At 39.0% G+C, this 24,215-nt stretch overlaps 1 protein-coding gene and 1 long non-coding RNA gene across 4 annotated transcripts in view; one reads left to right on the top strand and one right to left on the bottom strand.

Moving 5' to 3' along the window:
• RNF217 (ring finger protein 217) overlaps positions 1–18,914 on the top strand; it is a 63,562-nt gene extending 44,648 nt beyond the window's left edge. Inside the window, exons 5-7 of one of the 3 annotated variants that reach the window (XM_045009852.1) lie at positions 1,772–1,843; positions 5,544–5,613; positions 18,548–18,914. In XM_045009852.1, the coding sequence (XP_044865787.1) occupies positions 1,772–1,843; positions 5,544–5,613; position 18,548 (143 nt within the window). In that variant the 3' untranslated portion in view covers positions 18,549–18,914. Of the gene's footprint in view, positions 1–1,771; positions 1,844–5,543; positions 5,614–13,293; positions 17,367–18,547 lie in introns of those variants that run through there. The other 2 variants (XM_045009853.1, XM_045009851.1) reach the window with 2 other exon arrangements.
• On the bottom strand, positions 3,666–24,180 carry LOC123366417. Its single transcript, XR_006578066.1, has 3 exons — positions 23,877–24,180; positions 15,588–15,705; positions 3,666–4,168 (listed from the first exon to the last, which is right to left on the bottom strand). It is a non-coding gene; the product is annotated as an uncharacterized LOC123366417 (long non-coding RNA).
• Between the last annotated feature and the right edge of the window lie 35 nt (positions 24,181–24,215).

Here is a 24,215-nt window from a genome sequence, read left to right on the forward strand (position 1 = left end):
ATTTGGGGCAGAGACTGTTGTCTTGTTCTTTGTACAGCACTTAGCACAATGGCATCCTGATCCATGGGTAGGCGTCTAGGTTTTATAGTAATACAAATAATAAACTTTTCCAAGTCTTTTATTTTAATAATTAATTATAATTTCAGAACCCTTCTCTCCCACTCAACACACTCTGTTTTTAAGGCTTTTTTAATTACACAGAAGTGTGAAAAGGACCAGTTCAGTTACTGTTGTAAATGTTTGTGAAACATCTTGTTTTCCCTTCAAACTGCTCAAATTAGTAGCTCTGGTTCTGGAGAAGCTTACGTCATTGTTCTCTTGAATGATGAAATCATTCCCTAAAACCTAATCTAAGTCTGTATTTCTGGGGTATCTATTTTTAATTTTCCTCCCTTTTTAAAGGTACAACCTAATTTATTGAAATTAGAAGAACACATCTCCATTTGAACTACTGGACCATTAATAACAACAAAATACTTGGCATTTACTTTCAAACAGCTGAGACCAGAGCCCCTTTTGTGCTACATGCTATACAAACACATGGAGAGAAACGATCCCTGTTTCAAGAGTTCAGTCTGTGTCAGCAAGACAAAGTAGTTGTATTGCGTGGGTTATAGTTTAATCCAAATTGGCATCAGTTTGGCAAGTTTTTGGCTGCTCAGTCCTTCCATGCAGTTCAACAAGCTGTAAACCAGGGGTCGGCAACCTTTCAGAAGTGGTGTGCTGAGTCTTCATTTATTCACTCTGATTTAAGGTTTCACATTCCAGTAATACATTTCAACGTTTTTAGAAGGTGTCTTTCTAGAAGTGTACAATATATAACTAAACTATTGTTGTATGTAAAGGTATATAAGGTTTTTAAAATGTTTAAGAAGCTTCATTTAAAATTAAATTAAAATGCAGAGCCCCTCGGACCTGTGGCCAGGACCCGGGCAGTGTGAATGCCACTGAAAATCAGCTCACATGCTGCCTTTGGCACGTGTGCTGCAGGTTGCGTACCCCTGCTGTAAACTAAAAAATACAAACCTAAAAAGAACAACCCATACAGGGTAACTATGCTCCTATGGCTTCTACTCCGCACAGCTCTTCTCACCCAGTCCTGTGAGAACCACACCATTTCTTTTAGGTATTGATTGGAAACAGGCTTAGGTGCTCTTAGGGATTGGCCCTGCATCATGAAAGTCAATGGGAGCACTACCATTGCCTTCAAAGGGCAAAGGATCAGACCGTAAATAAGCTAGCTATCAGTTGGTAACATCTCTTTGAGCTGCTGCTACTGACTGTTAACTGAGATCCCATTTTTGAATCTGGGCCTAACTCCATAGATCTCCAGAATTATGGATGCTTTGGTGGGGCATCTTCCTAGGGATGGTTGTGGGGTGGATGTAGTAGGACTCCTAGAGCCTCTCCAGGAGATACCAAAAGTACTGAGCATATATGCCCATTGTTCTGCTCTAATCCTGATATGTCTTAAAATTAGGACTGGTAAAAGATGCAAGCTCACTTTGAAAGCTGAGATACACAAAGGTAGATTGTGGCGTGTAAAAGTGGTTAGAATGCAGGAAGAGCAGCAGATTGGCTTATCACTAATGGCTTCTCACTGGAGTTGAAGGATATCATTACAAAGGGGAACTCCAGTAAAACTTCCAAATATCAATTTTATTTCAGAAGTACCTATGAGGTTAGATTATTTCAAGGTGGTTTTGGGTAGCCAGGATGATGATGAAGTAAAATAAATAGTTTTAATTTTTTAATGATTTTTGTTTTTCAGCTGGAAAATTACTCATTGCACCCTTAATACTGGTATTGGGACTGGCACTGGGAGCTATAGCTGTTGTAATAGGTAAGAACTCATGCAGTATAATAATGACTATTCTGCTAAAAAAAAGGAATTTCTAAGTCTAAGTAGTCAGTATATCTTGAATCTAATAGTATAATTCAGTTGAAGCTTAGTGATCATACCGAAGGGTTAACACAAAACTAGGAATCAGAAGCTGCAGATCTGGGTTCTAATCCTGATTTTTGCCACTGACATGACACATCATCTTGAGCAATTCATTCAGTCTCACAGTAATGCCATTTTTAGAGATGGATAAATGGAGGCACAAATACCTACTTACCTACCTCACAGGGGTGTTTTTTGTGACTGATGTTTGTAAAGCACTTTGCATTTTAATAATGCTTTCTATATGAGAATATCAGTGCATTATAATTATTTTTTCCTGTACAGGATTGATGCCAACCAGCTATTTAAAAAGAACAAATTATTTTCAATGAGTCAATACTTCGGGCTTGTCTACACTAGAACGTTTTGCCACCTGAACTATATGAGTATAGTTATAGTAACAAAGCCTCCGTTAGTATGGATGTAGTTATGCCAGTATGAAAGTGCGTATACCAATACATCTTAATCCTGGGTCAGAAAGCAAAATAAGCTATATACTGATATAAGGCATCTTTATTCTGGTATAACTGTGGCCATGCCTATACGAGAAGTGCTTTGGTGCTTGGTGTTTTTGTTTTGACTTTTTTTGTGACATTTCTATGCTTGCGGAAGCCCTAGTGTCAGTGCATTAATACTGACATAAAAATGCTTTTGCCTGTAAAGCTTATTTTGCTCACCAAGGTATAATGGCAAAACTTCTAAGTGTAAAACTAGGCCTTAGCTATGATCAGATCACTGAGATGATCCTGCAGAGTAATGTGTATGCGGTTTAGAAGAGACATGTTGATTATATATAGTTAATCTCTGAAATTGAAGTAATTATAGCAACGTCTGGTACCAACGCTGCTGTAAAAGTAATCTTAATAGGGTAGTTGTAAACCACTCTACACCAGTAATTTCACCATCTGTATTTCACAGTTCATTATTAAATACTGAGCTTGGAGTAATGACTTCAGTAGGCTTTCCTGATGGTATGATAGAGCAACAGTCTCTGACAGGGCAGGCTCCATGCACCAGCCAAGCTAGCTCGTGCTTGGGGCGGCAGACTCTAAGGGGCGGCATTCCACCCAATCCTAAGGCGGCACGGCCGCCCTTTTCTGTTCTGTTCTGTTCGCCACTCTGGCCGCCTTGTAGGGGGTGGCGGTGCGGACGAGGGGAGCACCCTGCTGGGAGCCGGCTGCGCGCTCTGTCTGCCCCAGCCGGTGCCAGGTCTGCAGCAAGCCTGGCAGCCCCCATCATTCCCTGCCCATCAACCAGAGCGGCACAGAGCCCTCCTGGCAGGCAGCATGGCGGGAGGGGCCAAGTGGTGAGCGCCCTGGCTGAAGGAAGCCCTGGCCGCCCCCTTTCTCTCTCTCTCTCTCTCTCTCCCCCCTGCTAGCTGGGGTGCGCACTCCACTGCCCGTGGAGCACGTCTGCAGCGCAGGGAGTCCCACTAGCCAAAAGTTTGCACCCTGGCTCCGTCTGCCCCGCAGGTTGTTTTTTTTTTTTTCTTTGCCACTCCAGCTGCCCTGCAGGTTTGTGGTTTTTGGTTTTTTGTTGTTGTTGCTTGGGGCTGCAAAAAAGCCAGAGCCGGCCCTGGCCTCTGAAAAGCACGTCTTTTCTAACTAGCCCGTATGGACTACTCTTTCAATTTGGATTGAAAAGTACCTCTTCTAACAAACTGTTCATTTTCACTTTAAAAACACAATCAGGTTTATTAAACAGCTTGTTTTTTACAGAAAGGCTTTAAGATAAACTCAAATCTTGCTTAGGCTAGGATCAAAAGTGTAATATTGGCACACATTTGCTGATGTGAAGATAAGACATGCTGCCTTCAACACATACTAAACTGGTTGATTTAAAGCCTAGGGAGGAACCTGGTCTTCAACTTGACCAATTTAGCATGTCTTAAGGCAAAATATCAATGTGTTGGAACATGTTGGATAACACAGGCAAACACTACACTTTTAAATCCTAGTCTAGACAAGGCATGAAAAGCACTCCAAGTAATATTTGTATTTCCATAGCACCTTCTCTCTGACCAACTCAAAGTGCTTTATAAATATTAATGAACTACATCCCTTTGAAGAGAAGAAACGGCTATTGCCCTCATTCAGCTGAAAGGTGTTGCTGTTTCTCCTCCACTTTTCAAATTAATGGTGTCACTGGAAAGCCAGTGAACTGCAGATGTTTCGTACACTCATTGATGCAGACAGCTGGTGATCCAGAGACCATACTTTTTCACTAGAGAAAATGAAAACATTGTATTTTAAACTTAATTAAACTTAATTAACCAGGAAGCAAATCAATACGTTTTCCATTAAAATACCCCTCCACCAAATGTTCAGGGAAGTGAAGTTACTAATAGAGGAAGACATGTAATACTTGAAATCTACATTCCATCAAAAAAAGGCAGGGACCGGGGAAAAAACAACTGTAAGCAGAGGGTAAAAACTAATTGATTTTTTTTACTAAGCCAATACAAACAGTCTAATATCTGTGCAAAGCAGCTTGTATTTAGCTGTGACGCTTGGAGTACCTTTCCTAGACCTGAAGAAGAGCTCTGTGGAGCTTGAAAACTTCTCTCTCACCAACAGAAGTTGCCCTAATAAGATATTACCTCACACAACTTGTCTCTCTAATATCCTGGGACCAACACGGCTCTAGGAACACTGCATACAACCACTTAGTATAATATAAATCACAATATCCTTGTGGCCCAAGACATTACTTTCATGTTGCATGGTAGTTCAGGTTATATCACCCATGTAAGGTTTTCTATAGTCAGAAATTGGGATTCTGGAAAGTGAGCAAATAGAAAAGAAAACTGAACTGAAAGTAAGTAACAATGAGTGTAACTTAGTGTCGGGGGTTTTAGGTTTACATTTGTATGAAAACTGATTTATTAACTTAGTTGTGAATTTAAAAGTGTGTACGTTTTTAAAATATTCTCTTTAAATCTATGATGGAATTCTCATGTCTTGTATAATCAACACTATGGAATAGACATTTATGTTTGTTCCTGAGAGATAGGGGCATTAGCAGGAATTGTATCATGTAAATTACAAAATAAACACTGTGTTTTATGATCGAGCCAGTAGTTATGCAAGTAAATTAAAAGTAAACCATAAATTGAATGGCATCCTTCTTTTATACCCACAGGATCTTTATGCCAGATAAAATCAGAGGGTTAAGGTTTCTTTGAATAAATCTGGAAGTATTTTAGAAATCTTCCTGATAATTTATAATTTCACAGCAAAAAACTTTAATGTGGAGTTAAGATTGCCAGGGCTCAACAGTTCTGTACTATTTGTGTCCTTTGAGGTATTGTGAGAGTTTAAACTATGCAATTTCCGAAGTATAATATAAGTTTTAAACCCAAAATTAATGAAAGATAGAGAAATGTTAGTGTAGTTACCAAAAAGAGACTCTTTCAGTTCAGTATTTTCTGTGCTAGTCTAAATGTCTTAACCATTTAAGTTTCACAGGAATTTGTGGAGCAATATTTGGATACTGGGTGGTGTGTGTGTGAGTAGATGTGCACATATTGAGAAATTACAATTTACTATTTATAACTATATACTATTTTCTTTTAATTTTGTGTGTTCTTTTTTGGCAGGTTTATTTGTGTTTCCTATCTATTGCCTTTGTAAAAAGCAGAGGAAAAGGTCACGGACAGGTATGCCCTGGTAAGAATGGACCTTACTCACCTGAACTGAGCTGGTCATGTAAGGGCTACACAAAATATGTGCGACAGAGCAATATAGTACTGGTTAGCAGCTTTGAAGCCACAATCCTGGAAAAATAATGGGAACTTTCTGCCATATTCCCTCCACACAGTACACTACTGCTGACCAGAATGCCTCCTACTCTGGTGCACTCCAAACAAGATGGCCCCCCTAATTGCTGCTTTTTAAATGTGTTTTTTATTTTAATTTTAAAGTTTTAGGTCTAAGTTTCTTTCGTAGACAATCAAAGTCTGCATTGTAGCCACAACTCTACTGATTGTCCTGTGAAGAAAGCATTTAATTGGTAACATGTTTTCCATTTAGCTTCTGTATAGGCCTTTCAGAGGAAATGCCTAAAGGTGTTTGAACTTTTACTGTACACTGAATAGCCTCGTCTGGTTTTAGAGTCTAATTCTGTAAATATTTTTCATCACACATACAGTGTTCTGTCTAACATACCAATATCTAAAATCAGATGCTGGAAGATGATGGCTGGTTATATTGTCTGCCGATTTTACCAGCGGATTAGGGAGTTTAATCACCTATGTGGCAGGGGTTGCCACTGCCAAAATATCAGTGCCTCAAAGGGAAGTAAGGAGTAAAATTATTGGAACCAAGTCGATATTTGTTGTAGTATTTAAATTATGTTAGGAATATAAGCAATGATTTTGGGGAGACTAATTCTGTAGGACAGTACAGCATTTCAGCCCCTCCCAGCAAAAAAGAAATGTTTCATTAGCTAAGACAAACAAATATTACTGGCCCTTTCTGTCTTCAGGCACTCACTGAAAGTGAGATGGGGAAATTGGTAGGAGAGTCTGTTTTCATGGTGGAGCTAGAACTAACTTGTATCTTCAATTGTATTTTGGCACATACACTACAAACTAGCTACACTATGAAGATTCAGTCTATGAAATATTATTTACCCAAACAGCACATGTTTATGTTGTTAAGTAGACTGCTCAATTCCCAAAAGACCCAATGTCTCATGGGTGGGGGCAGGCACAGAGTGGAGGCAAGGAGTTAGAAACGATCCTACTAGTATTCCACACTTTGTTTTCTCTTCCTTGGTTTTGGTGATGTACCGTGACAACAGTACCTTTGTTTTAAGACAGAGGTGGGCAAACTACGGCCCGTGGGCCCCTCCTGCCTGACCCCTGAGCTCCTGCCCCGGGGAGGCTAGCCCCCCAGTCCCTCCCCTGTGATTCCCCCTCCCCCACAGCCTCAGCTCGCTCTAGCGCAATGCTCTGGGTGGCGAAGCTGCGAGCTCCTGGGGCAGCGCAGCTGCAGAGCCCGGCCTGACCCAGTGCTCTGTGCTGCGCGGTGGTGAGGCTGGCTCCAGCCAGGTGGCGCGGCTGCCTGTCCTGGTGCTCTGGGCAGCATGGCTGTAGCGCCGCCAACCACTGGTGCTCCAGGCAGTGCGGTAAGGGGGCAGGGAGCAGGGTGGGTTGGATAGCGGGCAGGGGAGTTCGGAGTCAGGGGGCATGATGTGGAGAGGAGTTGGGGTGGCCAGAGGGCGGGGAATGGGGGCAGGAGTACTGGGGGGGGGCAGTCAGGAATGAGGGGGGGGTTGGATGGGGGTGGCGGGAGTTCCAGGGGCTGTCAGGGGACAGGGAACAGGGGGGGTTGGATGGAGCAGGAGTCCCGGGGGGAGGGGCGCATCAGGGGGCAAGAAGCAGGAGCGGTTGGATAGGTGCGGGACTGATATTTGTATATGCTGTGGTTTTATTTAGTCTCCTTGAAAGCCTGTAGGTATTGTAAATTGCTTCCAAATACAGCGTACAATTTTGAGAGTATATATTTTGCACTGATATCCTTTTAAAAAAAAACAAACAAAAAAACTCCACCCTGAAACCTGAATATAACAGTAGCCATGTAGTGATCCATGTTTACCCCAGCAGTAGAGTGTACTTCAACTTCAAAGCCTCAGTGGAAGAAATTGTAGTGGATTTTGTTTACCTGGCAACACAAATGTCAGCTTACCATAGATGGCTAGTGTTTGCTTATTTACAGGCATTAGCCAGCTTGTTTTTTTTTCTTACCAAAACACTGTGTACAAGTATATAAAAGTAGCCAAGATCGTTGCAACAGCACCTCTCAGTTCATCTTCCATTTCAGTTTAAAGATATGCTGACCTTGCAATTGTGGAAATAGGACCTTTTCTAAGAGTTTCATATTAAAAACTGAGGCAGTTACCTAATTTCAAAGTATAGTATTTCCAATTAAAATACATAGATTATGTAGCTTTAAAACCGTATCTCTTATGATACATCTGTCCCTTATTTTGGTTGTACCTGAAAGTTGTTAGCTGCCTTGAAACTAATCTGTTTTAAGAGAGTCCATTTTCTAAGGTCATACATATCGGTTGTTTTTGGATTACTCAGGGATTTTTATTCCTTTCTTTTAAAAGTCAAATAACTTTCTGGGGATACTTTTGTATTATTTAGAAAAGTTTCAGACCTTAGAGATGTATAGAGAGTTTTGGTGTTTGCAGTGCAGTCTGTAAAACAGTGTCAAATCAACTATTTCATTTAAGAATATCTTAGTACTTGAGATTTTCTGTAGTTGGTTACACAGTGGAATGATTCAATTATTCTTCCTGGTTCTTTATAAATGTTTGAAATATTCTTACAATGTGTAACCTATTTTTGTAGCTTTTTCACGATGGGAGGTTTGAGGTAATAACCTCAGATTTTCTTATGGGAATGCAAGTAAGATCTTAAGATAAGAGAATGGAATGAATAGCATGCATTTCCACATTAGTGCCATCAGTGTGGGTAGGGTATTAGATCCAGTCACTTCTTATTATAATCAAAAAAAAAATTGTGAACACAAAAAGCATGCCATTAAGGTTTTAAAAAAAATACAAAATAACATCTCTCAATTCCTACAATACTGTGTCATCTGGGGTGTTCATTTTCATTTGATTTTGTCTACTTTGATTAAATTATTTTCCATTTTGTTTGTACATATAAAAAATTAGCCAAGTTTGACCTAATTAATTTATAAAGATGAGAGAGTATGCTTATCTTTTGTATGCTCTCTCTCCAAAAGAATGATAGGAACAATTGATTGTGCTTTCTTGTATGAAAGGAGAGAGATTCAGTCCTGGATTGCTTGCCTACTTTGTAGTTCTTTTCTTCACTTTTCTTGAATAAAAAAAACCTTAAAAATTTGAACACTATATTAAAAAAGACTATTTTATATTCCAGTTGTTTAAATATGTAAACACGTAAATTGACAGCTATTCAAATGTGAATCCTTAAGTTTAACTATTTTTTGTTGATAAAATTTTGACTTCTAAACAGTCTTTTAATTTCCTGGGAAATAAATTTAATATTTGATTTGAAAGTAAAAGTCAATATTTTCTAAATTATTTCTGATACACACAAACTATACCAAAATTTCTGGAATAGAATTTATTTAGCTACTATGATTTGGAAATTGATCAATGGTTTTTCATTCATCCTCCTACAAAATATTTTTATTTGTAAATTATTTAGAATAAAACCTATATTACACCACTCTTTACTAGACAACAGTTCTGCTCTGCCTTTATCAGTAAACCACTTTCATTAAAACACTAAGTTGTTTGCCATTTGAATGATTCTTAAGACAGGTTTCATGTTACTGTATGCTGGACCCATGGATCCAGAAGGCACTGGGAAGTAGCTACAGTAGACAGTAAAAGGTTGTTTTTCATTTGAGAAGCATTTTCACACCAAAAGACACATTCAGATTGAGATTCCATAGGGTAATTGGGGAGGGGCAGGCCAGTTGAGGACATGATTGCTGCCCACTGTAAAGATTCCTGTACAAAGATAATACAGACTTAGCTTGGATTTTCTACAGCCACCTTTCTGCAATTGGAAGCCTCCCTTAAAAGTAGATCTCAACATCTGCTGCCAGCTGTATAAGCCCTATCATAGTGGCTCCAACTGTGTAACCTGGTAAAACCAAGTTGGGCAGAGGTCCAGGACTTCAGTGTAGAGGGCTCTGGCCTCCTGTTGATCTTCTTGAATCTGTGATTTTTGGATGCCAGTTTTGTTGCTCTTCCATGGAGAGGAACAACTTACCACCCACAAGACATCTCAAAGACTTCCTCATTCTTTGTCCCCTCTCAGATTGTCCTATCAGAGGAGGAAATCTTGCCCTGTGTACTTAAATTGTAACTTTAAGGTACTTATCTTCAAGGTAGTAGCGCTCCTGCATGAAATAACATTTGAGGGCAAAAACTCAGGAGTTGTTAACTCTGTAATAACTATATACTGGGCTATCAAAGCCCCCTGAAATTATTAATATTGTACTGAAAAGTATCCTCTTAAACTTGCACTCTGACTGGCTACTCTGAATATATCTACTCTGAATGGCTAGTGCCTAGGAACTTCCCATCCATATGTTCACAACAAACACTGCTACCTGCCAATCTATCTAACTCTAGTTTTCCCAATAATTTCTCTCTCCCATGCTGCTCTTTGCCCCTTGGGGGAAGGCTTAGTCCCCTTCCTTCTTTCACTAAGTGTAATTAAATTGTGTTTAATACAACTAGGTGAGGTTACAGGGTGGGAAGGAGACCAGAAGCTGAGACAACCATATTTATGGCAGGCATGTTATGGAGTTCTAGGTGTGGTAGCCTTTCACAGTGGAGGTATTTGTGTAACTGCAGTGATTATGCAGGGAATTGCATATTGTATGTTTGGAAAATAACTAGTTATTGTGCAAATCCTATTACCTTACCCAATAAGAGGGCAATGAATTACGCAACTGAAAGGTGGGACTACAGTTATGAGTCAATAAATGCACAGCAATCCTGTCCTCCAGTTGACTATAACATTTCCTTTTCAGTATCACAAATTATATTTACAATGTGTTTCCAATTTTTATCACTTATTTATAGCACAGTATAGTCATATCTTTAAAATAATTAAAAATGCACTTTCAAATCACCTCTGTGATCTCCCTTTAGGACAGCAGGGGCTGAGGATCTATCCATCGTTCATTTTTTGAGATACTATATAAATAGTTTATTGCACAGCTCTTGATGACATGGTGTTTTTTTGATTGCATCTGTTCACCTTGCTTTTGGAAGGTTGGACAACATGACATTTTAATTTTTCTATAATGTGAGGTGAATATTGCCAATAATACTTGAAAGTATTTGCATTGCCACTATGAATTTTGTTTAGTCAGTGAGCTGTCTGTTTTTCCAAAGAGTCACAGCAGTCAGTGTGACATAAAAAAAAAAAAAAAAAAAGTGCAGGACAGATATATCTGTCTATTGTAGAGGACTAATAATTCTCTGCTTACATCTGTAGTGATGAAATGATTCTTATAGAGTTTAATAGTTTCTTTTGCCAAGTGTATCTGGGGAAATTGGTTCAAATTCAGTGGCCAAACGGATTACTTTTCCAGACTTTGAACTTTAAAACTTGTGGCATTTCTTTCTGAAGTGGACCTTATATCATTTATAATTCTTGGCCATGGTTATGGCTGTGTAGTTCTAAGTTGTGGATGTGAACCATGGGCCATCATAACTTAAATCTATATTAAATTAGATCACTTTGAATTTTGCTGATGGGAAGCATCCTAAAGGAGCACTTTGTTGGAAGAGAATTTCATGATTTCTTCATCAGTAGCCTTTTAGTTGCAGTGGGCCAAATTTGCTGCTGGTGTTTGCTGCAGGCACAACTCCATTGGAGTCACTGAAGTTGCATCCATTTTTATGCCAATGGTAACTTTGGTTTACATGAAGTTATGTTTAAGGATTTTACATCTTCTGTAAGAGTAGAATTTTTCAGAATTTTTCAGAAAGGTGCTCTCCTCTACATCCTTGTAAGGCATCCCATCTTTTTTCTGTCAAAACCTCTGAGCAGTTTCTTCATAGCACCAGTTTTTGTTCGGTTGTTTTTTTGCGGGGAAGTTTTTTTGGGGGGAGACTAAACTTTTTTCTGGTGGAAGAACAGTTGATCTGGTCTCAAATTGCTTTCTGTGGAAGGTCCCATGCTAAGGGAATGTTGACTTGTAATAGTATGTAGCCATTTTTCCTCTTTGGGATACTAGTAAACCACTTAGTTTATAGTGTTAATTTAGGCATTTTTTTTAAAGCCTGCCTTATTCAGCAGACCCACATCAGTAAGTTTTAGGAACTGCAATCAGCAAACATCCAGAGTTTTTAAAGAGGGACTTTCACACTGGGACAAACTTGAAAAAGAGTACTCATATACAATTAGCAGTTTGAGTTGCTAATATTTTTTGGCATTTTACCTATTGTTAGTAGAGATATTTACATCAGGGAAACTCTTTCTTTCAGAACCCAGCTTCATCATTTGTTATATTTTTCAGTGAAGTAGTCTTGTGATTCAGAAATCAGCCTGACATGGAAAACAGTTTGATTTAGTTGGGTTTGGTCCTGCTTTGAGCAGGGGGTTGACTAGATGACCTCCTGAGGTCCCTTCCAACCCTGAGATTCTATGATTCTATGAACAGTGATGTCATGATTCAACATTTTGACTACACTTACATAGGAGTAATTGGCTTGTTAGGAGGCAAGAAAAATTAAACTCACATTCATTCTTTTTATGTATTTTGAAGTGTGACTGTATTTGTAAGTTTTCATACTATTGAGTTGAACTTAGCAAAATTGTCCCCATAACACATTGTGATTCCTTAAAAACAGCACTTACAACAAAATTACTTTCTCTTTGCAGGACTGTAATTTTCCTGGCCTAGCTTTTTCCATGTCATTCCAAGTGATAGTAAAGGCTTTAGAGCTATCTATAGTCTCTTCCTATAAAAAGTGGAAACATTAGCAGTGAAAGGCATTTAATCATTAATGCTCTTGTTAATATGGCAGTAAAATACTTGCCAATACTTACGGTAGATTAGGAACTTGATCATAGAATGCATGATGTATTTGAGATATGAGAGTGTGTAAGTAAGGTACAGTCACTTATTTCCTAGAAAAGTAAAACTGAATGTCTAAATACGGCTCATCTTTCCCCTTAAAAAATATTGCAAGTCTTATTATATAAAATTTAAAGGCCCTGTTCTCAATAGTAATTAGGAAAAAAAAGTACTGCATACAGTGCAGCAGAAAACCTTTCATTTTCTGTTTGGCTCATTTGAAAAACTGAACAGTAAATCTGAAATTATTGTGTGGATCAAAGTCAAAATGGCAGAGGTTTATTTGTAAATTATTAGAGAGACACCCACTTTTACACTACAAAAAAAATTGAACAAAAAGTACATGCAAGATCCTTGTAAACATCAGTGCATGCCAGCCCTGTGCATTTCCAACTATAATGTTACAGAACACCTGGCATGAGCAATTAGGAAATTTGTGGAAAACGATGAGACAAAAATAATACTTTGTTAGCAGTTTTTTTAAATTATTTATTGTCGTTAACTCAGCATAAAGTTACTAATGTGATCCCATGATTGCCTCATTTTACAAAGGAAAAAAGGTGAAATGAAAAACATACAGTCAAAACAAGCTGTTAAATACTAACACTGATGCTTGTAAATTGCTGATGCAGTCAAGAAATGTGCTCATATCTGATTCAAGCTCCAAGGGAAGCCAAGCAGGTTCAATCTTGAGCCATGTCCCCCCCCCCCTTCTTTTTTTTTACATGGGAATTGCAGTTAAGAATTTTTCATGTCAATCTACATTCTCCTGCTTCATATCCAGAAATTGCAAGTACAAGGAGGTAAATTTACATTTGTCTGTTTGTGCCATCTCATAATAGAATGTTTACCTTATTGCCAGTTGTTACACATTGTATTTAATCATATTCCCAACTCACAAACTGATTGTTAAAGTGGCTAAAGAAGGAAATAATTGCATTTGAAATTGACCACTTGAGACAATATTGGTACAGTATTACTATTAGCTAATGCAGTTTAGCATGTGTAAATAGTATTACATTTGGAATTATAGTATAAGAATTTTATCATTATATAATATTGTTCAGTTTAATAGCAATGGCTCCTAAAAAGAGAATGATCTTAGGCTAGTATAAATGAATATAACTCAATAGACTTCAGTGAAGCTAGGCAGATCTATAAAAGCTGAGGATCTGACCTCTTATATTTTCTGGGAAAATTTAAAAACAAACTCCCAATGTCTCCTTTGGCATTTTAAATTAAATTTCTAAAAAAAATTCCAAAATTAGACAGCCCAAAATCTTTTTTTGTCCAATCTTGAACTGTTCAGGGCCAAATTTCTTCTCTTTAGTGGCAATTAAATCATTGAAATACAAAAAATAACCTATTTTATCTGATATAGATAAGTACAATATATGGTGAGAAAATAAAAACATTACTCCTGCTTCTAACATGGTTCAGAACACAGGTGCTGATCCTACTTCCAGCAAAATCAGTGACAAATCTTTCTCCCTTCATATGAAGTAGATAGGAATGCTGGGGCAAGAGGGAATTTGGATTCATCTAGTAAGTAGTTTCTAGAAATTTTAAAATGAAAAGATGCACGCATGACTAGGACTCTAATATGTCTCTTAGCTAGTCAACAGAGAGAGAAACGTAAAGGCCATTACAAATTGGAAAAGTGAGTATAATATTAACACTTGCTTTTCAGTTTTGGTTTAGTGTTTGGTTTGTATTGTGTATTGACAGCATGTTTTTATTAACCTATGTTAGTGCCTTATTGCTTGAATCAGTTGAGTTTTCCTTTATAAAAAAGCCATATAGGAAGTAGTGACAAGTTGATTGCTATATATAGACATCTTTAGGCCAAAAGTCTTTTATTCTGAAACAGGGATATTGCAACATAATACATTTTAGGAACAAGAAAGGTACTCTCATCTGTTTAATTTTGCTTGATCTTAATCCTGTCTTTCTGTTTTTTAAACTACTATTCACCCCCCCCCTTCCAGAAATGCATCTAAATATATGTTGTCAGTGTTCTTTTTGTCTTCTAATAAAAGTACCTGTCGGTTTTGACAAAACCTTTCAGGCCAAATTTTAGATGAGAGAGAGTGGTGGAGCCAGGTTTACAACCTTGGAGGGCAGTGGGTCATTTGTGGAGACTCCCTGTTCGATGGGTGTACTCCTTCTCTGTAGCTGCATCCTCTTTGCCCTGCCAAGGGAGTACCTACTTCCTGCAGCTGCACCCTCCATCCCAGCACCAGAACCCTAATCCTGGTGCAATGCAGGAAGGAGGCCTTGGGGATGGAGGCAGGGGAGGGCTGGAGAGCAAGCCTGCCCCACACTCACATAGCAGTGGTGGCTCCTGACCCACAGGGCTGAGCCTAGCTCTCTACTCTGGGTATTACAACCTAGCACACAGGTCATCAGAGCACCATTTAGGTTTGGCCTGGTCACCTTTTCATCACGACAGACGGGCAGCCAGGCCAAATTTGAATGAGTGTCATTGTGATGTGGCACACGGGGTTGCTATACCACTTGAACCTGTGTGCCATGTTGCAATTCCTGAAATGGCCAACCAGGCCCAGCCACATGGGACAGGAGCAGATGCTGCTGGGTGAGTTTGGGGTGGGCTTGCAGTGTCTGTGGCATCCAAGGATGCTTGAAGAGACATCCTGGCTAATATTTGACCCTCCATGATGATGGGCTGAAACTTTTCCCTCTGAAAATGTTGTCATACACCTCCTTTTGTCAGTTACATAATATGCTTGAAAAGACACCACACAGACACCTAAAGACCCATGGGGGAGGGAGGGGCAGTTGCCCCCTACCCCTCTATTAGTTCTGCTACTTATTTTTGTGTGAAGAGACTTGAATTAATTTGAAACAGATACAGGCCATACTGAGTAAGCAACATTAGTTGTCCCTCTGTCTCAAAAAGGAGGATGTGATTCCTCCCTTCTGTGAGAATATTGGGTGAAGTCCCGGCTCCTACTGACTTCATTGAAGGCCAGGATTTCCCCACTATATTCTAGATCGTGTGAAGTACTTACATATGTACCATAAAAAGTTACTGATCCCTTTTTTTGTCTCTTTCCTCAAATCTGGTGTCAGAATAAGGATTATATTCTGTTTCTGAATTTTTGTAGATTCTTCTGAACTGTTGAAAATCTAAAAAAAAATTAGACCAATAAAATGTCAATTGTCAAAAGAAAATTACTGTAGGCAAACTGATTTTTAGATGAAAACTGATGCTTGTTTTGGAAAATTATTTCTTCATGAAACTATGGTCATAAATAGGCTTCCTTTATAAACTGTTTTCTACACTCTGTTAGTTTGACCAAAAATAAGGTTGTGGGGATTTTGTTCCTGTTACTGAAATTTCTGAATTATAGAATTCTGGAATATGTTTCATCCAGTGCAGTTAGCTTAAATTACAGTAAGGAAAATATTTGAAGAAATTATTATTCCCACCTGCAGTTTGACTTTTTTATAAAGAAACATACAAGTACTTCACTAGGATTCAGTCAGACACGCTACAATTCTGAAGTTACTAAGAACAGGGAATTTGACTGAGAGTCTCATTTCAGTGAGACTTATTGAATTGCCATAACCCTTGTTGATACCCTCTCATACCAATAGCTTTATTCTTGTATTATCTTAAATTTATCAGAATTAAGTACTCTACAGCCTACTGAATGAGAGATCATGTATCATAAGACTTCAGCTATCATAAGAGAAACATGCAGTATTTGTGTAACAAATTGTTCCCTCAAAAGCACATTCCTCTCTGTTTCCATGCAAAATACTGAAAGATAATGGACAATTCTTCCCTTGTGTTTCTATTTGAAAATTACATTATACAGCAAAATTATTTAAGATAACATTTTAGCAAGAGTGATTGTGTCTATACTAAATTTGTGAATGTTAATCTAAACATCTCTATGCTACAGTAATTTGACAAAAAAAATCTCAATAGATGATTTTAAGCAGTATTTTTTTTACTAATCTACCTTCTAGACTGATACTTTAGAATTATATCAATGGCTATTACTGCATATGCTCCCTCCATTATTGCTTCAGTTTGTGTCAATGTTTTGTAACGAATATTTTTTTGCTCTCCTTTTGAGTGCCTTTTGTTTTAGGTGGCCTATAGACAATGTTTGTCCTCTATCATCCTCTGTACAATCTGCCATAGTAGTGTCTGACTAAACTTGTTCTAATGAATGTATAACTAATAATTAAAAATGAATCCTGTTCTTCAAAAACATTTAAACACAGGTTGTATATGCACATGTACAAAAACATGGAAACAAGGAAAAGCGTCATCCTGCTGGACAGGACCTTTTGAAATTAAGTGAAATTTTTAACAGTTTATTTTCAAAATGGTACCTCACTAATATTCATGTATAAGTATGTCATTGTACTGTTCCACTTTGCTAAATCCAATCACACTTACTGTAGGCATTTTCAGTAAAGAGTGTCCAGTGAATTTGGTGTATATCCTGTGGGTGAAGTTCATAAATCAGAAGCTTAGGGTGCTTCAGTGCTTTTGAATGCATCCCTTTGACTTTCATCATATTCTAATATCCCTTATTTATGAGGAATTAAAAGGAAATTTCCTCATGATGAAATTGGAGGATGTTATAAAAAGAATCTGAATGCACTTCACCTGTTCTAGACCTAATCTTGGGAAACCGTGTTCTGAGTGTGTTAACATATGGATTGTGTGAAAGTATACACAGTGGAGTTTTTCTTTACTTGCATGCTGAGGGTCGTACAGTGTCATCTAGTAATGTCTACCTAATAAAGTTTTGGAGAAGAAAAAGCTACTGATGTTTCTGAATCCTTTTTTGCAAGCAAAGGACCAAACTTCTGTAGCTGTACAAATTAGGCAAACAGCTCTGACTAACAGTGGTCATGTTACATTGATCATTATACAACTTAATCTCTTTGAAGGATATTTAAAATGTTATAATTCTTTAACAAAAGTATTCTGTGAAAATACAATGTCACTTCAATCTGTTACTTTTAACATCTTTGCTATACTAAATTGAATTTTCACTTCCCTATATTTAACTTTAAATAGTTAATCTCTCCCCATGTTAATATCTCAAAACTTCTTTATTTATTTTAAAAAATATTAGCACATTCCATATAAGGCTAAACTATATCCTACTGTGGAATGGTAAAATGATTAGGATTAAAATCTTACATTCATTGAAATGTTAATTTCTTTTGTAGAACAACTTTCCAAAGATCTGTTCCTTTGCAGTGATGAAATTTTAAAAGCAAATTGCATAGAAGTCTGCTCTACTGCACTTGAAACATTAGCAGTAACTGCAAATGCAAACATATTGGCCCTTTAATTAAACAAGGCACCTTCTCTGAGAAAGGGGTACTGGCTTTCACAATACTGAATTGATAGTATTGACAGAATGGTGCTTTTGTCTGATTTGCAAAAGGTCTACAAGTACTTTAGATAACTTTTTGAAATAGGAAAATAAAAAGTATTCTCCAGAACCATTCTTCTAATCACTGTAAGCATGCTCTCAAGTGTTAACAAGGTTTTGCCAGTAGTGTGCCCATCATAGAGAGTACCTATTTCTCAGGGATTGAAATTTGTGGTTAAAAAAGGAACTGTGCCTGTCTACATTTTGTAAATGAAATGTATCAATAGGGTTCAGTGATTTTAATTCACATGCTAGGGTGTCTCTAAGCATAGTCTGTTCATTGGATCAGACTTTATCAGAGGGGAGTCAGGAGACTTGCCTTCTAGCCCCAGTTTTGCCACTGAGTGACTTTGGGCACATTTCTTAATCTGTTTGTGCTTCAGTTTCCTCTGTCTGTAAAAATGGAATAATAATGCCTACTCACCTCACTAAAGCATATTGGCTTGTATGGATCAGAAACTCTATCTAAATGCAAAGTGTTGTATATCTCTAATAATTGACCCTAAAGTGTCTAAATGCATGAGTGTAATCATGGTTGTGTGTGCAATTGCTCTTCACAGATAAATGCTGAGCTGCCACCTTCCTACAACATTATATAGATAGCTTTGTTTTAGATTTGCCAGAAAGGACCTCACAGAGGGTGAGCTGAAGATCTAAGAACTTGATCCTAGGCTGAGAGAGAAACTGAGATAATGAAGTCCTAGGCCACTAATTCAGTTAATGGACAAAATGTTCTCTCATTGAGCCAGTTTCTTCATCAGAAAGCTAGTGTCAGAAAATAAGAAAAATTGCATGGAGCTTCTAGCTGACAGACCCTATGAAAAGAAGCAGGAGGAAAAACTTGCCTGTCATTCAGCTCCAAGATTTGAGTTGGATGAGATGTATCTGTCTGTCTGTAAGCCAGTTTGTACCTGAATAGTACTAATTCCTGTGTACCTAATAAACTAGTTGCAGTTTAAAGCACCTGCTTTCTTTTGACTTCTTAAATAGTTTTGGACTTAAGTTATCCATCTAATACTACTTCAATTTACTTTACTTTTTAAAGGGTGATTTCTATTTTTTTTAATTGCATTTAAGAATGTTATACAAAATCCCAAATATTTTGGTGGGGACAGGAAAAGGGAAAAGTTAACTAAATAAAATCAACATTTAAACAGTGATTATTACAGACAAGTGAGCCTGGAGACCAAAATTCTATGATTAACTGAAAGGGCTTCCTTTTCTAATGAATGTGCACTCTGTTTCTTGTACAAATAGTTAGCAGGACATCTAGATGGCTATTTATTTGTACAGTTCTTGTGATTGTATAATTATGATAACTGTGTTCGGGCCTAAATATTTGGTCCATAATCGTTGCTAAAGCCCATTTCTCAGTTAATTATAACTGGTATAATTAATTATAATTGATAGGGAATTATAGACCAATCAGCCTAACTTTGATACCTGGAAAGATACCGGAACAATTTTTTAATAATGGGGGAGAATAATGGGGTTACAAGGCAGGGCCAGCATGGATTTGTCAAGACCAAATCATGCTAAACCAACCTAACTTCCTTTGACAGGTTACTGGCCTAATGAATAGGGGGAAAGCAGTTTATTTTTAGTATGGCTTTTTATGCTGTCCTACATGATATTCTCATAAGCAAACTAGGAAAATGTGGGCTAGCTGAAATTACTATAAAGTGAGTGTCCAGCTGTTTGAAAGCCCATACGGAAAAAGCAGTTATCAATACTTCACTGTCAAACTGGGAGGGCATAAAAAAGTGGGTCCTTCAGGGGTCCTTTATGGATTGAGAACTGGTTAAAGGACAGGGAACAAAGGGTAGGAATTAATGGTAAATTCTCAGAATGGAGAGGGGTAACTAGTGGTGTTCCCCAAGGATCAGTCCTCGGACCAATCCTATTCAATTTATTCATAAATGATCTGGAGAAAGGGGTAAACAGTGAGGTGGCAAAGTTTGCAGATGATACTAAACTGCTCAAGATAGTTAAGACCAAAGCAGATTGTGAAGAACTTCAAAAAGATCTCACAAAACTAAGTGATTGGGCAACAAAATGGCAAATGAAATTTAATGTGGATAAATGTAAAGTAATGCACATTGGAAAAAATAACCCCAACTATACATACAACATGATGGGGGCTAATTTAGCTACGAGTCAGGAAAAAGATCTTGGCGTCATTGTGGATAGTTCTCTGAAGATGTCCACGCAGTGTGCAGAGGCAGTCAAAAAAGCAAACAGGATGTTAGGAATCATTAAAAAGGGGATAGAGAATAAGACTGAGAATATATTATTGCCCTTATATAAATCCATGGTACGCCCACATCTCGAATACTGTGTACAGATGTGGTCTCCTCACCTCAAAAAAGATATTCTAGCACTAGAAAAGGTTCAGAAAAGGGCAACTAAAATGATTAGGGGTTTGGAGAGGGTCCCATATGAGGAAAGATTAAAGAGGCTAGGACTCTTCAGCTTGGAAAAGAGAAGACTAAGGGGGGGACATGATAGAGGTATATAAAATCATGAGTGATGTTGAGAAAGTGGATAAGGAAAAGTTATTTACTTATTCCCATAATACAAGAACTAGGGGTCACCAAATGAAATTAATAGGCAGCAGGTTTAAAACAAATAAAAGGAAGTTCTTCTTCACACAGCGCACAGTCAGCTTGTGGAACTCCTTACCTGAGGAGGTTGTGAAGGCTAGGACTATAACAATGTTTAAAAGGGGACTGGATAAATTCATGGTGGCTAAGTCCATAAATGGCTGTTAGCCAGGATGGGTAAGGAATGGTGTCCCTAGCCTCTGTTTGTCAGAGGGTGGAGATGGATGGCAGGAGAGAGATCACTTGATCATTGCCTGTTAGGTTCACTCCCTCTGGGGCACCTGGCATTGGCCACTGTCAGTAGACAGATACTGGGCTAGATGGACCTTTGGTCTGACCCGGTACGGCCTTTCTTATGTTCTTATGTCATTCCAGCATCTGAAAAACTAAATATTTTCATTAATGACCTGGACAATGGAGTGGTGAGTATGTTTATAAAATTTGCAGATGACATCAGGCATGGAGGAGTTGGAGGTAATTTGGAGGACAGGATTAGAATTCAAAATAACCTTGACAGATTAGAGAATTGGTCTGAAATCAAGATGAAAATCTATAAAGATAAGTGCAAAATACTTCACTTGTAAATTTGATTTTTTTTTTTCTTCCTAACTACAAAATGAGGAATAACTGGCTACATGGCAGTATTGCTGAAAAGGATCTGAGGGTGATCGTGAATCACAAATTGAGTAGTTACAGTAAAGGCTAATATCATTCTATGGTGTCTTAACAAGAATATCATATGTAAGACATGGCATGCTAGATAGGGAGTTCCCTAAGCTGGGAGATGGTGAGGAGAGGCATGGGTTCTAAACCCTGCCCCTCTCACAGAGTTTAAGTCTGGGCTGCAGGGAGGTTCCTAGCTGTGTTGATGATTCACAACCAGGAACCCCTCTCTTCAAGTCAGGCAGAATAGGTATCTAAACTGTTGCTTGGGAGAATGAGATAGGCAGATGTCTGCCTCACTCCACACAAAATGGCTGAAGGATGTGGTGCTGTCCATCTTACAACTTTTTGCACAGTGATTAGAGCACTCAGTTGGGATGTGGGAAACCCCCGTTCAAATCTATTTTCCCCTCTACTGAGGAGGGAACTAAATGTGGGATTTCCCACATCCTAGGTGAGTTCTCTAACCATGGGGCTCAAAGTTATAAGATGAGCAGTAGCACCACCTTGTCTGGGCAGATTTTGAATGAGACCAGCTCCAGTAGGCAGCCTCAGAGTATACGTATTGGATCAGGCCCCACATGCAATTTAGGTATTTGCTTGCTTATCTTCCCTGGTTCCTTGCTCTGGGTCTTGGGCAGGAAGTAGGCATCCACAGGCCAAGAGTGTTCATGAGTAAAAACGTCAATGTCTAGGGAACTTTTATTCCTGAAAATGTAGGTGCCAAGTGAGTGTATTTAGGAACCTACAGGGTTCAGGGAGAGTTCTGTGAAATGCTGTGGAGCCTAAACCCCTGATATAGCTGCCTAGGTACCTTTGTTAATCCAGCCATAAATCTCTATTATGTGGCCATAATATATAGTGTATGTACCTGGCTACTTAATGTCAGCATCAGCCTTCTTTTCAAAACACTTCCCAATGCTGTCAACAAATCCATTACTCAGAGATGACCTGCGTGGTCTTGCACTGATGAGCCACTGAAGACACTTAGCTGGCCTAACAGACATATTTCTAACATTTCTCCCAGTGAGGCTTGATTGGCTCAATCAGTGGGTAAGTAAACCAGCTAGATGGCTTGCCTACAATGAAAACATACTACTGCTTCAGAAACAAATACAAAGTATATCTAGTTGCTGCCATACCTTATTTCTGCATGTTTCTGGGCCAGATAATGAGTCCTGCATGCACTATACATGTATGCTGAGACAACATCACAATGTTTTCAGCTAACTTTAAACATTTTTGTTGCAGTCTACCAGACTCCCCTCACACCGTTGCTGATACTGCAATCATGGACTCATTAACGCTATCAGTGTAAGGAAGGTGTAAGATGATGGGGACTTGGGGTGTTTATAAGTTAAATTTTCCTGGGAGCACAAAGTAAAAGATAAGATTTTAATCACAAGTGTCTAATGAGCAGATAGAGGGTAAAATCAAAATGGAATCTCACTAGCTGTATTCTTCAGAGGGCAGCCCCATGGGTCAACTTGACCATAAGAGCCTTCATTTGGTCTACCAACCATCAGCTGTTCTGTCCTGCTTCCTGTAGGGGGCTCTGCTGTAACAATGGCCCTGCCTCTGTGCATCCGACTTTTGGGTGCATAACTCCTGATTTTTTAATTCTTGTTTGCCAATCTTGTAGTTGTGTATTTATGTTGAGTAAAAATTACAGTAGAAATTTACCTTTCAAAAAGATTTCATACAAGATAGCATAGTGTCCCTAGGATCAGATATTTAGGTCACTAGTGAGATTTTTCAGAAGCAGGTGGGCGTTTTCAACCTTTAAAAATCTGGCCTTCACTGAATATTTGGGAAATGAGTTCTACACAGAAGTGGTAAAATGCCCTCAAGTGCTGGGTACAGATGCAAAATAACAGTTGCCAAGGGCCAATGATAGATCAAAGGAAACCAAAGAAGTTTTGGCACCAACCCAAGAACTCAGGCAGCCTTGAAGTCATATGAGCCTAAAGAACTGACTTGTTAATTTTCTTTATTTTTTAATATAACACACTAATTTAGGAATAAAAATTATAGATTACAAAATCATAAAACAGAGGAAATGTTACTAGAAATGCTGCAGCTGTGAGTGCTGAAGCTACTAGCAACTATTAATATTTTCAATGATTATTAAAATGTACATTAATGACATCCACCTGCACAAAGATAATGAAGGTAAATGATGCAGTGCTAAAACTAATAAAACATTTTAAAAAGTAAACAATTTAAAGGAGTGAAACTATACTTAGTGGAGAAATACAAGTGGGTGCTTCAGGCAAACACCATCACCTAAGGCAAATGTGTATACCACTCAGAAGTTTTAGGCAGACATTAACGGGTAAGGGAATCTTAACACTAAAAAACCGTATATGACAAGTCTAGGGTTTCAGAGGTAGGTGTGTAAAATATTCCTCTGACTCCAGTCTCCTTTAGCAGCTCAATACCCCCTTTGAGAGGGAGAAGTGCAGCCTTCTCTGGGCACTGGGCCGCACCTGGGGGCCTTTCAGAACACAGCCCTGGGGCGCGGCAGGTGCTGAGCTGTAGCCCCCTGCGGGGGAGCACCGCTGCCACCCGCACCCTGTCTTTGCAACCCCTGCAGCTGAGTCCATCCCCGCGACGCCCTCACCCAGGGTTTCCCCTCCGCCACTGGCGGCAGCGCTTCTCCTTCTTCTTAACCTGTCGCCCTCGGACCCTTTCCGGCCCCTGCCTCCTCGTGCACTCGGTTTGCCCCTGCACCGATGCTGCCGCCTTCCCCCGCCACCTGGGCCCAGCGGGCAGCGCCTTCCGCTGTCACCGAGCAAGCCCAGCTCGCGGGACCGCGCCGGGGACCTCACAGCGGCCGGTTTCGCAGCTGCGGGACAGAACCAGCGCGGCCCGTCGGCCCCGCCTTGCGCGGGGGCGGGACCCCACAGACCGCCGGCGGCAGCGCGTGGCCGCACCCCCCGGGGGCCGGGGCAACGGTCGG

The sequence above is a fragment of the Mauremys mutica genome, chromosome 3 (genome assembly GCF_020497125.1).
Source record: "Mauremys mutica isolate MM-2020 ecotype Southern chromosome 3, ASM2049712v1, whole genome shotgun sequence".
Classification (NCBI taxonomy): Eukaryota; Metazoa; Chordata; order Testudines; family Geoemydidae; genus Mauremys; species Mauremys mutica.